Raw genomic sequence first — 14,062 nt, forward strand, 5'->3', positions numbered from 1 at the left:
GTGCATACCTGGACCAAATAAGTGAAATAGTCAGCACAAACTTGGTGTATTAAATTTTACATGTAATGAAGAGCATTGAATATGGTACAAGGCAATTTACTCTTGTGTTTTGTATTTTGTATTCATGTTTTTTTAGTTTTAATATTTGCTTGTTGATTGTAATTGTAATTCTTTTTGCTCTTGATATGTTACTAAACATATAGTTATACATACAAAATAAATATTATACTATAGAAATATAGTAATTTCTAATTCTTAAGAAATAATCAATGACAGTTTCAATAGTAGCACTCAACATTCAGGGTTTATATGTCCAATGAAAATCTATAAACACTTATTGGGATATAATAAACCTTATTTAGGGACTGAATTTAATGCATTTCCTAATATAGGTGGCAACTGCAATATTGGCCATGTTAATGGATGAAAGAGCCCATATTTGTGATTACCTGTGATGCCACGGAAAAATACTAATGTTCTCAGAGAATAATTATGTTCTACAAGTTCTACACCATAGTTTATTACATTAGCCTTGTTCTTAAAAATTTATGATCTATGTTATGATCTATGTGCATAGCAATATATGTAGTCTATAACTAGTTTTGAATAGAGATTTGAAAGAAAAGAAATGAGAATCATACAAAGATGAATTTTCAGTCATTTGAGAGTTTTTTTCATGACCAAAAAGGAAAGAAAAGGCTGGATTTGGAAAGAAATGCCGGGTGTATAGTAAAAAAAAGTTTTTCAAGGAAAATCAAATGAAACTTGTCAAAGTTTTTCAAATTACCAACAAGTTTGTCTTGAATGGCTGTGTCCCTTCGGGAATTGTATATATCCGATTGCCAGAATCTAGTCACGATTCCAGATATACATGCCCTAAGATGTCTACATGGATAGCAAATGGCTTGCCATCCTCTGTCCCCAAAACTACTCCTGTCCCTCTGTCCCCTTGTTACCATTGGCTGCCATGTGGATTCTTCCTTTTTGAAAGCAAGTGAGCCAAATTTGTAGAGTCAAAAATCATTTTTTGTCATGCTAAACTGCAAAACCCCCTTTAATTACTTGGTTTAATTTCTGCATTTTCTAAACAGCCACCAGTACATTCTTCTCCATATTAGCCTCTTTGCTGGTAGGTCTAAACTTATGTGCTTTTGCTAGCATGGAGAAGCGAGAAGATTTGTTAAGGAGAGAGCATCAATAGCCATCAACAAGCAAGTATTCTTCTGAATTTTTCTTTGGTCTTTTTATGTTAGATTTTCAAATGAACTTAGAGCTAATGGGAATTTTGTTTTTGTACAAAACGTAGCATTTGTCTGTAGAAATTTTAATGTGAAACGTAAAAAAATCTGATATGGTGTTAATTTTGATTTCCCAGTTATATGTATGGTAATATAGAAAATGTCTAAACGATTGATTGAGTATACTTATCCATTGATGATGTACACAGTATACATCGAATCTAATTATGTTTTTAAGAACAAAGACGGGGAAATTCGGCCAGCTGTCAGTACAAAGCCATCCTAATTTGCGAAGATGATGATGATTTACTCATTTCTATTACTCTGTGAGAAAGATAGAAGAATCCGTAAAACATCATTTATTGTGATAAACACATGGCAGGAAGTGGGACAAGGGCCAGAGGGACAAGAGGAGTTTGAGGACAGAGGATTTGAAGTCATAGCAAATTGGTCATTCCCACAAGTTATTTGCTTTACCAAGAGGATTAAAAACATTCTTTTCTTTTTCGACAACGATAACATTTGTATAATCTAATTTTTCCTATTGTACAGGGAGGATTAGAAACATTTGCATCACTGAATATCTTATCCATCATGGATTGCCAGATTTTTCATACAGATGATCTGTTCCGTTTCTGCCCAATCAGCCTCTAGGACTAGGGATTGTTTATATGTGGCTTTTCATACGATCTTGATTGTTTCCCTTGGCCAACCTGCAGCATCTCGAGCAATTTTATCGTTGTAGATGAGAACAATCAAGTGCGGCGTCCAATTTTCGCCCTTGTGGAAATTCTTACAGTACGTGAGCGGCCGAAAAAGGCATTGGATCCGCCATCTAACGTGTCTGTCTAGTTTCTCTGTCAAAGTCCAAACGATGTTGTTTGGGTCCAAAATTCAATGATGCACTGGTTTTTAGTTCTTTTTCACATTGTGCAATGCACCTCCCTTTACTGTGCCAAGTGCCAACCATCAACCCTTCTTAATTTCTTGCCCTTGGTTCCCCCTAGGGATGGCAACGGGGCGGGGTTGGGGCGGGGGACCCCTCCCCCGTCCCCCGCCCCGTTGCCTATTAGTTCCCCCCCGTCCCCCGCCCCGTCCCCCGCCTCCTGCTCCCCCCGCCCCGCCTTGCCCCGCTTCCCCCGCGGGTGCCCCCGCGGGGTTAATAAAATTTTATTATATAATTTTATTATAATTAAATTTTAATAAATAATCAAGTACTAAAATATCAACACATCACCAAATTATTATTCATTGTAATTTTACAATTGAAACTCATAAAAACAATCAAACATAAGTTATTTGAATACAATCCAATATGATGAAATAAATATAACTAAAATAGTCAAGTTTTCACTTTTAGTACAAATGCAATCACTAATTCATTATTGTGTTTGTGCTTTTTTTTGAGAAAAAAAGTGTTATTCTATTAAGTGTAATTAGAAATTTAGTATAAATGTATTAGTAAATTTAGTATAACTAATTAATAAATTCTATTAGTAGACATGTAGAATTATTCATATAATTGATAATATCAATTATATTACATAAACTAATATACATTATATAATACATCTAACTAATAATATCATTATCATAAGTTTATAACTAATTAACTTACATATTATATATAATTATATATATATATATATATATTTTTTTTTTTGCGGGGTGGCGGGGCGGGGGATGGGGCGGGGGTATACTCCCCCGCCCCGTTTCTAAGCGGGGGGAAAAAATTCCCCCCCGCCCCCGCCCCACCCCCCGCCCCAACCCCCGCCCCGAAAGCCCCCCGCCCCCATTGCCATCCCTAGTTCCCCCTTTCAACCACAACCCACGAGGCCTAATACTTCATCCTTCACCTTCCTTATCCTATATTATCCTATAGAAGCCCATTGTTTATTTATTTAATTTTTCCTCACAAAAAGTCTATTTTGAACATACTTATTAATTTGAATTACAATTTCGAATCTAAGAAAATAAAATAAAATCAATGATATGATATGATATAATTGGTTTTCCAAAGCAACTATTATGAGTCCTCCAAGTGAAGGAGATGAAGAATGATTGAGGAGAAAGGAGGAATAGATGAAAAAGCTGGATATAGAAGAGAATTAACTAGACCAAATCATCCACCATTGACAGTACTAAATTTATTTGGTAGTTTTGGTCAGCGAAGTTGAAGAATGAAAGGACATAATTGCAGGAAATCGTCGACTGGGAGACCAAATTATCCGCCATTGACAGTACTGATGAATTTATTTGGTAGTTTTGGTCAATGAAGTTGAAGAATGAAAGGACGTAATGCAGTAATTTTCAGGTCCCAATATCATATATTTAATTACAACCGTAATATAAACGTGTACCTGGATTCATGATGAATGAATGGTACTAAAAATAGACAATAAGAATATGTGTGATTTGGTAACCATAACCCTATTTATAGATATCTTTCCTATTATCTTTTAAATTCCTATTTCAATCTATCATAGATACAGGAATTATCTTTAAGCCCCTACACATTAAAGATCACATTCTATTAGACACATTAAAGTCCAAACAATAATTGATCACTTTAATTAGACTTAACCTTATTTGACAAATTACAACACATAATTATTCATATATAAGTCCAACATTAAATCAAGGATCTAACGCATAATTGCAGGAAATCGTTGAGTGGGATTGGTTGGAGTATTGGATAGCAAAAACTGGGTTGGCGTAGAAGGCAACAATAGTGCTGAGGAAGGTATGATTCTGCCTCTGTAGGGCAAGTATTGAAAGAAGGTACGTCGCCAATTCTTGGACTACACAAGGCACCGTTTGAAAGAAGGTACGGTTTTATGTACCGCCACATCATTTTAATTTAAATTTAAACACCAAATTTTATATTTATGATACACATCTAGATTCGCAAGCGGATATACTAACGGTGCATGAAAAGATTTATCAAAAAAAAAAACTCTAATATTCCAAGATAAAGAATGGCCTTTTATGTTATAATTTTTATTTTTTTGGTTTAATAAATGTCATGTGAATATGATGAAATTGACCGAATGATCTATCAATTCTATTTTCGAAATTTGTTACTGGGTTATTGGATGGTTTGATTTAGATTGAAAATTAGGTTCAGGGATGTAATAGCTTTAATTTTTAAATGTTAGGGATGAATTTGCTTCATTTTAAAAGTAAGGGACGAAAAGAATATTTTTGCCAAATGTGAGGGATGAAACAGGTCATTTTCCCATATTTATTTGATGGACCTGCATTGCTTAGCATTTCTAGTATTGGCCATTCTTTCTTTAGCTGCAGAGCTTCTTAATTTGTAAGAGGAACATTTCAACTCGCTAGTTAGCTGCAACTTCCTCCTCCGTTGTATAGGCAGTGATAATGGTGTGCCTTGTTCCTCTCATTGCTTTGACTCTTGGAGTGGATTTCTTCACATGACATAATAATATTTTGCCTTGAAGAGTTTCGGTTATTAGATGAATCTGATTCATGCTCGGTTGAAACAGTATAGTATTTATTTATATTCTACTTGATTATCAGCACTTTCCAGTTGAAAAGCACTTAAGAACATCAACCTCTCAACTTCATCTCTCTCAGAATTTTTGGAAATTCCTCACGTCAGAAAAGGCTATAGCATCCATGGATGTGGCCAGTTGGATCACTCATTGTTATAGCAATGCAAGTTCTGTTAATTGAATCTAGTGCATTAGTTTTTATCAGAACAAGGCTAAATCTTCTATACGAATAATTGTGTATTTTTAAACAGAACGAAGCTAAATCTTTGTCAAATGTATTTCATTTCTTGTATAGGAATGTAAGTTTTATTCTTATATGTAAAAGTATAAGAGATGAATGCTTTTGTATAGTCACTAGTGATATGCATTACTTCCTGAATATGAGGTATGACCATAATAACAGATGAGTCCTGTGCTATCAAGTAAAGACCGATGCATTATATGACTCAACAGTAGTACGAAGATGTGCATTGAGAGGATGAGTTATCTGATCATTCTTTCTGCTAGCATAGGGATATGCAGATATTGTAGACTCAATCTATGGATTGCACACCATTATTACTTGTTTACCTTTAATAAATAATTTGTTATTATATGGTTCACCAAATAATGTAATCACTGTATCATACTGATCATTTGTCCCTTCTTTTTCTTCTCATTTTCAGGGACATAATAAATGGCGTAGAGTACAAAAATAAAGTGAAGTTGTAAACTATTGAACTATAGAAAAAAAAAAAAAAGAGATAGCAAAAACAATGGACTAACAATTAAATGGTGCTAGATGCAAAATTTACAAAGCAAGAAAAGAGAGGAAGAAGGAATCATCCACCAACCGCTTGACAAAGCTGAGGAGAGCTTTTCCTGTTGCTGGATTTTGTGTGACCAAGGGGAATGCAAATGAAAGGAAGCTCTTATATGTCGTCCCTTTTGGCTTGCAACGGATCTTCTGTACCACATCCTGTCTCACATCTTATCCCACTCCTTAGAATCTCGCCAAGTGTCCCTTAATAAACCAACCTCTCAAACAACCCAACTCGAACCATATTAAGTTAATTAATCGATTAACCGGACAAAGAAATTTAATCTCTTTAACAAATATAACCAAAACCAAGAAAAATAAAAACTCTTTAACCAAAATTACAATTTATCAACGGGAAAAACCCTATAACTCAAACAACCTCTGTCCTCTTCATCATCTCTTCTCATGAGAAACAACTTATTTCTTAAAAACCTTGGTGGGTTTCTTATGGCCCGAAGTTTTGTTTGAGCATGCAACTTAATTCTGCTACCTCCGGAATTTGAACAGTTCTGGTAATCTTTGCATCTTTGTTCTTTAAAAAATAATTTGCTTTCAGGGCATTTTCTTTCTAGCTACGCAGGCCAATTTGATGTAATTTGCTAAGCTCACCACCTGTTCGAGCAAATTCCTAAGAGGAAGATGAATCAAACTGTAAGGTAAAAGTCTGACTTGGTTGCTCCCATATTTATTAGGAGGGTGTTTTGTGTTTTATACGTTTGATTTTGTTTATTAGAACTGCCTGTAGGCTTGTAATTAGTAGTTAGAAAATATGTTAAAGTTTGCATGATGGTTACTTTTTTGTGCTGGTACATGCGATCCTTGTCTCCCTTCCCGACGCAGGCCAATCAAACTGTAAGCTTCTAATTTGCTTAATTTGCTAAGCTACGCAGGCCAATTTGATGTAATTTGCTAAATTTGTTTGAGCATGCGACAACGTTGGATTATTTAGTCACTCTGCCTTGCAAAACGAAGCGCATAAAACACCAAGGAAAGGCCATTGAGCAATAGCCAGAAATTTCCACCTCTTTTGAAAAGAGTCTTCTAGGTGAAGAATGTAACCAAATTCGTACATTGGGAAAAAGCAAGAATAAGTGAAGTGATGGAACAATGAGCATGATTTAACAATGGACCAAAACAGGCTATAATTGATATTTTGCAGATCTTAAATGCCTTTCTTCTCGTTATACTGCACTTGAGATTCAAACATTGTTATAAATTTTGTGGAAGTAATAAGCAGCAATATATCTCAACATGTTGAGTAATTTTTTCTCAATTCTGAACATTTTTTTTACTTTTGTGTTTTTTATTTCCCGTTTTCCTGTGGCTGCATTATTCTCAAAAAATACAAAGGTTATGTAACCTCAGGAGTAGATGTCTAAATACAAATTCGTACATAGCATTTGTGAATATGTTGGTTTTGTTCAAGATCTTCTCCACTTTTTCCTGGATCTTTGCAAGGTGACATTTTTTCTTTTTATTCCTAGCCGTTGTTTAGGAACAAACATGGCAACTTTTTTCTCGGAATTTGTATTCATGCAAATAGGGCTGTAATGTTCTTCAGTTGCATGTTGATTGATGGAGGAATAGTATTGGTCTTATTCAAGTTTGAGAAATTTTTAGGATTTGTACATGAATAATATGACAGAGCTCTAATTCTAATATGTTTTTGTTTTTACACTGAACGCAGATTCTAGACATTGTGCCAAAACTTGCACGTCTTTATTTCCTGGAGAAGCTTCCTGTTACGCTACGGCCATATGCCCAGGCTTCTGTTTTGCTTTGCATAGGCTTGTAGAGAAAGGGCATCTGTTGTTGAGGTTTGCTCTCTTGATCAACCATTGCTTTTCTTAAAAATTGTTTGTGAATTACTAAATTAATCAAAAAAAACATTCCTTTTGTTGGTTCAAAATAAGGAATTTCAACATCCTTATATTTGTATGATCCATATTTTTCAAGTGTTAAATATAATTTTGCATATTTAATTTGGGTAATAGATTTCTTATGTTGCTTTACGCCTTTGTCATTGGAAAGATATGGAGAATGATTTGCCAACTCATGAAGTTCAATCATGTCGTAAATTGGACTTTGAAGGTGTTGACTCGCAGGAGATAAATGAGAATGCCTTACCTCTTTGTATTACTGATGGCAATCAAGGAAATCAAAATTTTCTTCCTTTGGCTATACCAAATGACTTGGTCCCGAAACTTGGCATGGAATTCGATACGGAAGTAGAAGCTAGAAATTTTTACCAAAAATATGCCAAAGCATCTGGGTTTGGAACTCGATTGAGTAAGGGACATAAAGACAAAAATAGTGATATGATGTTGGACAGAGTTTTTTGCTGCTCTCGTGAAGGAAAAAGGCCAAAAGACAAACGCAATATGATTGTTAAGTGTCCGCGTCCAGAAACAAGATGTGATTGTGGTGCAATGATGAAAATCAGTTGTAGACAAGCTGGAAAATACCGTGTTGTGCAATTTGTTGCACAACATAATCATGAGCTATCAACTCCGAGCAAAACTCATTTATTTAGATCTCATAGACACATGACAATGGCACATGAAGCCGAAATAGACATGGAAATGGAGTCAAAGGCAAAATTGAGTTTTCGTTACAAAGAGTTATCCTATCTATATATGCAGCTCATGACAAAAGCTTGTGAATGTGATGAAACTTATAAAATTGCTAAAGATGGATTTTGGAAAATGTTAGAGCAAATGGATGCATGTTGTCAAGGGAAAAAGAAAATGAAAGAAGTGTGTATTGAAGAAAGGAAAAGCGTGTATCAAGATGTTGATACCCATGCAGCCAAAATCGACTGTAGTAAAATAAAAGGCATCAAAGTGAAAGAAAAAGTCACTTACAAGTCGAGCAAGAGACCAAGAAGTGCACTAGAAATGGCTACTAAGAAACGCAAGTACAAGGTGAAAGAGAAGTCTTCATCAAAACGATTACAGGTTTGACAATTTATTTAGTTTATGTGAACAATGCTATTTTATTGTTTGACTATTATTTTTTTTTTTGGTTCCTTAGTTCTACGATGAATGATGAGCATGGAAATAGTATTGGGATCCTTATTTATAATTTGGATAAAAATGATTGTAGGAATCTGGAAATAATGTTGTTCATTCAAGTATGGATTCTATTACAATTCAAGGTTTTGTTCGAGAATTACCACCACAACAGGTTAGTCATTCGTCATTTTTCTCTTGTATAGTGTAGTAGATATGTAATTCATTCTAAATTTTTATTTGAATATTTTATTCTTAAATGACTAAACTACATTGAAGGTATATTTTGTCCATGATATTTTTAATTTGTGGTTGTCTCTATTTAATTATATCAGGAATTTGGAATTCCAATAAAAGACATCTGCAATAGGCAAAATACTAAGAATATGACACAATTATTACAAGTAAGTGAATATTATGCTTTTTGTAGATATTATGTCAACCATTAGTTGCATGTTGTTTCTTATTTATCTTAATTTTTTCCAAGTATTATAGTTTTGCAAGTTTACAGCTGTTTGTTTGTATGTGTAGTCTTTTATTTCTTATTTTTCTGGCAGACATTGGACCCTAACTTCTACCAAGGCTATGATTTGATGTCTTCAAGTTCAATAACACAACAACATGCATCAATAAGTTTTGTCCAAGTAAGGAAAAACCTTGATTAATTATTTAATCTTATCTATATTAGTTTGATAACTTACAATTATAATTCAATATATTTGCTAACTTTGGGTCTGTTTTTGTAGGCACAAGAACTTGAAAATAATGATGATTCTGATCAACAAGTTGTTGAAAATGGGAAAATTGAATGAAGATGCTTATGAAGAAATGGAGAACAAGACTGTGGGATTGCGCTCATAGATTAATTAGACCTTTAAGTGGAATAATACTTTGTGCTTATACTTCAATTGATTTTGATATTTTTGTTCCAATTTCTGTTAATAAACGTTCTTTTGACTAAACTGTTGAAGATGAGCTGCTCTGGATTCTTGATGCATACAAGAAAATTGTCTTAATTTCCAATACTAGTGGATGTTGACTGAAACTTGTGTCGGTAACTAAAAGTACTAAACGTTCCTTGTTTGAAGACTCTTAGAGTAGAAAGTTCAAGGTCCATACGAACTCAATATTATTTACTCTCTGGCCTTTTCAGTCGTGCAGAATTAAGAGTTTTGTGGGGACTATGCCAGCGATGCTCTGTATTATATGGAGATAATACTTGAGGGCAAGGAGTTCATATATTCTTTGATTCCGTGACTACAGTTGCTGTATTTGATTTGTGCCAACAAAGTAAGCGAGCCTTTGGACTTTTTCCCATAACATTTGAAAGAAACTTGAAATTCAAAAGAAGATATGAAAGGGTTTTAATATCATGCTCCACAGTACCTTCCTCTGCACACCCATGAAGTACATGATTGCTCAAATTTGCAATAATTTCCTTTAAGCTAAATGTAGATGAATCCCAATACTGTAGCATTTGAAAATAAGAAAACAACCCGTACAAAGTCAAGTCTCAATTGGTCAACTGTTTATGAACATTGGAACTTTGGGTACAAAGTCAAGAACTTATTGAAGGCTTCATTAAAGCCAAGAATGGATTCTTCAGTGCAAAATGTCCTATCAGACAATGACCCATCTTCAGAAGCCTCCTCAAGAGCCTCCCTTAGTTTGTTCTTGAGAGTTGATGGCTTTGCCTTACCCCACTCCTCCTCCTCCTCCACACAAGAACCTTTCCTCTCCTGCTCTTCTTGTCCATCATCAAGGTTGCGCAGAATGATATAGGCTTCCATAGTCTCAGATGCATTAACACGAATCAGTTCCAGTTGACTGAAAAAACCTATCATCATATCAGATACCCCTGCAGTATTAGGGAAAAAGTTACAAGCTCTACATGATTGAAGCTTCATTATGCATAACATTCTGCAAATAAGAGATTTCAATTATCTAAGTTTCATAATTTTCATAAACATTGAACTTTGTAAACAGCAACAATGAAGTGAATGAATACATAAACCCTGCAACTAGTCACACCAATGCAAGTCAAGATGGCACCTCTATCCATATAGACTAGAACCAGAAAACCATTGCAATTTGCTGCAGCAAATGTAACTTTAAAATTATCGGTAAAGTTATCATTTAAAATTTAGAAAAACTAAATGTAACAAAAGAACTTTGGGGGAAAGAGAGAGAGAGAAAGCATTTCTCTGTTAGTTGCATAGCACCCCAGAAAGAATTCGAAGAGCATGGTGATTAAAACAAGGAAATTCATCATTTTTCAGACACAGGATAAAAATTGTTATGTAGATTCTAGCTTTTTTTTTGAGCTCACCATTTAATAAAGCTTTGGAGAACACTGTACAACCGATAACTAGTTTGTCCCAAAAAAAAAAGACAAAAAAGTAAATGAGGTGATTGGATAAACAAACTAAAGGCTAATTTATCATCCTTCTGCTCTGAGTGAGCTTTACAAGTATAAATTCAGAATAATGAAAGGGCAAAAAATTAAAGCTATAATTGTTATTAGAGAAATAATAAAAAAAAAGGACCCCAAAAACTAACAGAAGAAGAGCACTACAGAAGATAGGAATAGGCTCGCCTAAACCTATTTATTGGAATATGCTTTCCACACTGCAAAACAAGGAACTACACTCAAACAAGTAAAGGTTATACAGAAAGGCATGAACGGAAATCCAATCCATAAGCCAGCCTAGGTTGCCAATTGAATTCACAGTCCCTATCACAGATCAAAGGATGAAATTTCATAACATTCAGTAAAGTATCCACGATGCAACCAATCAGCAGCTTCACTTAGTACATTCAACAATCAACCGCCCAAATATCCCTCCACTTTAACCAGAAACAAAACCCACCTAACGCCATCCATCAAAAACCTCAAACAATAAAAAAATCACTACAAATGGCAAAACAAATAAATAAAAAAAACCGCAACCGAGAGAACAAAAAATGAAACCGCAATAAACTCGTCCAAGGTGCACTAAAAAGCAATCTGGATTTTCTAGAAAGGCAAAAGATAAAGATAGCAGCTTGATACCCGATACTAGTTTCAATTGCTTCAATGGAGTGAATGCCATGCTTCGGAGCAGCGCAGGTGACAATTTTGAAAAAGCCGCTGGAATTCCATCGATGGGTTGGAGGGGGGAAAAGGGAAAAGGGTTTTGAGGAATCCGAAGGAGGAAGAAGAAGAAGAGTCAGTGAAGCAAGGCTGAAACAACCGTAATTATGTTTTTATTTTTCCTCGTAAAAAAGTTGTTTCTCATGAGAAGAGATGATGAAGAGGACAGAGGTTGTTTGTTTGAGTTATAGGGTTTTTCCGGTTGATAAATTGTAATTTTGGTTAAAGAGTTTTTATTTTTCTTGATTTTGGTTATATTGGTTAAAGAGATTAAGTTTCTTTGTCTGGTTAATCGATTAATTAACTTAATATGGTCTGAGTTGGGTTGTTTGAGAGGTTGATTTATTAAGAGACACTTGGCGAGATTCTAAGAAGTGGGACAGGATGTGAGACAGGATGTGGTACAGAAGATCCATTGCCCTTTTGGCTCCTCTCAACTTGTACAAAAAGAAAAAAAAAATGTAAGCCATGGCATTTTGTTTTTTTCCCTTTTTTTTCTTCAAAGAACAACTGTCTAGTGCAATCTCACTGCTGAAATTAGCAAAAAGTACAAAAGAAATAATCTCATGGTGCAAATCACTGGCCCAAGGCGTTCAAATTCAAGAAACGAAGCGTGATATTGTTTTGACAGGGAGTAGCAATTAGAGCACAAAGCTGATTTTCTAGTGCAATCCAACGGTCCAAAGTTGCATCAAGTACAAAGGAATATATAATGGGTAAAATCAGTGAGGCAAAAGGCCAAAATTCAAGGTTCAAAAGCCTATAAATCAGGATTCAAACCTAATCTCCAATTATACAGAACAATTATATAGAGTATATTGCTGTAAGATCAACCACATTGTACTAACCATTGACCTCCATTGTCAAAATGGCTGAGCGGCGCCAACTGACGGCAGACAGAAGAACGTGAAAATCAAGTTCGTCACTAGCAACGCCGGCAATGGCGATGAAAGAGCCAAGGAAACCCACATTCAAACTAGCAAATGTTGCCATTTACGTTCTATTCCTCTAACAGTGGCAACTGTTGGCAGCCGCAATGATGTGGCAAAGGGAACATGCATAATTTTGGTTCCCAAATTACCATAATAGCCTTTAACAGTGACTTATCGTGTTTTATCCCTTTATAAACATGAAGGACAACATGGGGATTTAACAACATTAAAGCACTAAATTCTCACTCAAACACACAATTCTTTGGCACTTGGTTGCATTTGCTAAAAGCCAATAGTGAAATGGAGCAAATTATCCATATGGCCATTGAACTTTTGAAATCGTCGAGTTTTGGTCAGTGAACTATTAAAAGTCTAGTTTTTGATACTAAATTATCTAAAGTTTAGATTTCGAACCATTCTATCAAATTTAATCATTAACTATGCTTCTTTCTTTTGTCTTGTGAATCATGCGAGTACTCAAATCTATCATGTTTAACGATTAAATCTAACAGAATGGCTTGAAATCTAAACTTTAGATAGTTCAGTGATTAAAACCATACTTTTAATAGTTCAGTGGTCAAAACTTAATGATTCCAAAAGTTTGGTGGCCATCTAGATAATTTGTGGACGTTTTTATATAGATGTTAGATTTGATCAGATACTTATTGTTATTAGCTATCAATAAATGGGATTAAAAGAACATTTTTTTTCATTTGTCCATCTAGTATGTTATTTACAATAAATTTTTTCAAAGAAAAAGTATAATGTTGATCTATTATACGCATACACTATGATATTATTTTTATACACGAACTTATCAAACTTTGTGCATGCATTTTATTCAAGATGGATGCTAAGTATTTTTTTAATATGTCTTGTCAAATGCAATTTTTATAAACTAAGCTAATAGAAAATCACATTTTTTTGAAGATTTAAATAAAATATAGGGAAAATCATTCAAAACGTTCCTCACATTTTACAAAATAACTTTTTTTATCCCTCATTTTTAAAAATATAATTTTACATCCCTTACAAAATCATATTGGTCAAATTTGATTCCGACCTAGGTTTTCGACTACCTAGGTTTTCGACTAGTTTTTGGTCGGAATCTACCACGTGTCTTGCACGTGATCATTTTTTAGGGGCAAATTTGTCAAATCAAATTTCACATAATTTGATTTTTCATCCCTCACATTTCAAAAAATGAATTTTTCTATCCCTCACATTTCACAAAATGAATTTTTTCATCTCTCATTGATCATGTGTACGAATAGTTTCTTTTTTTTTTTACACCCATGTATATATTTATTTACGAACAATATGATTTCACTTGAACAATACGAATAGCATGTAATATATTTGTATTTGATTTAATCTACAACTACAATTAGCTTATTTAGATGAAATTAAATAGAGACATATTACATGTTA

The 14,062-nt window shown here is 34.3% G+C and overlaps 1 protein-coding gene across 2 annotated transcripts; it reads right to left on the minus strand.

Annotated features, from left to right (window-relative positions):
- Positions 1 to 9,958: 9,958 nt before the first annotated feature.
- LOC113750030 lies at positions 9,959 to 11,815 on the minus strand. Of its 2 annotated transcripts, none has more exons than XM_027293955.1 (2): positions 11,619 to 11,815; positions 9,959 to 10,403 (listed from the first exon to the last, which is right to left on the minus strand). In XM_027293955.1, the coding sequence occupies exons 1-2, from the start codon at positions 11,656 to 11,658 to the stop codon at positions 10,096 to 10,098; spliced, it is 348 nt and encodes a 115-aa protein (XP_027149756.1). In that variant the 5' UTR covers positions 11,659 to 11,815; the 3' UTR covers positions 9,959 to 10,095. The 2 variants fall into 2 exon arrangements, with proteins under 2 accessions (XP_027149756.1, XP_027149750.1); XM_027293949.1 differs by having other exon boundaries at positions 9,959 to 10,424.
- Positions 11,816 to 14,062: the final 2,247 nt, after the last annotated feature.

The sequence above is a fragment of the Coffea eugenioides genome, chromosome 1, assembly GCF_003713205.1.
Source record: "Coffea eugenioides isolate CCC68of chromosome 1, Ceug_1.0, whole genome shotgun sequence".
Lineage (NCBI taxonomy): Eukaryota > Viridiplantae > Streptophyta > Magnoliopsida > Gentianales > Rubiaceae > Coffea > Coffea eugenioides.

What these genes read in the sequence shown, in the direction of transcription:
- LOC113750030 (XM_027293949.1), bottom strand. Translation starts at nt 11,658, where the DNA reads ATGGCATTCACTCCATTGAAGCAATTGAAACTAGTATCGG. An exon ending in GCAATTGAAACTAGTATCGG is followed by an intron (nt 10,425 to 11,618) that starts GTATCAAGCTGC and finishes CTAATACTGCAG; the next exon opens with GGGTATCTGATATGATGATA.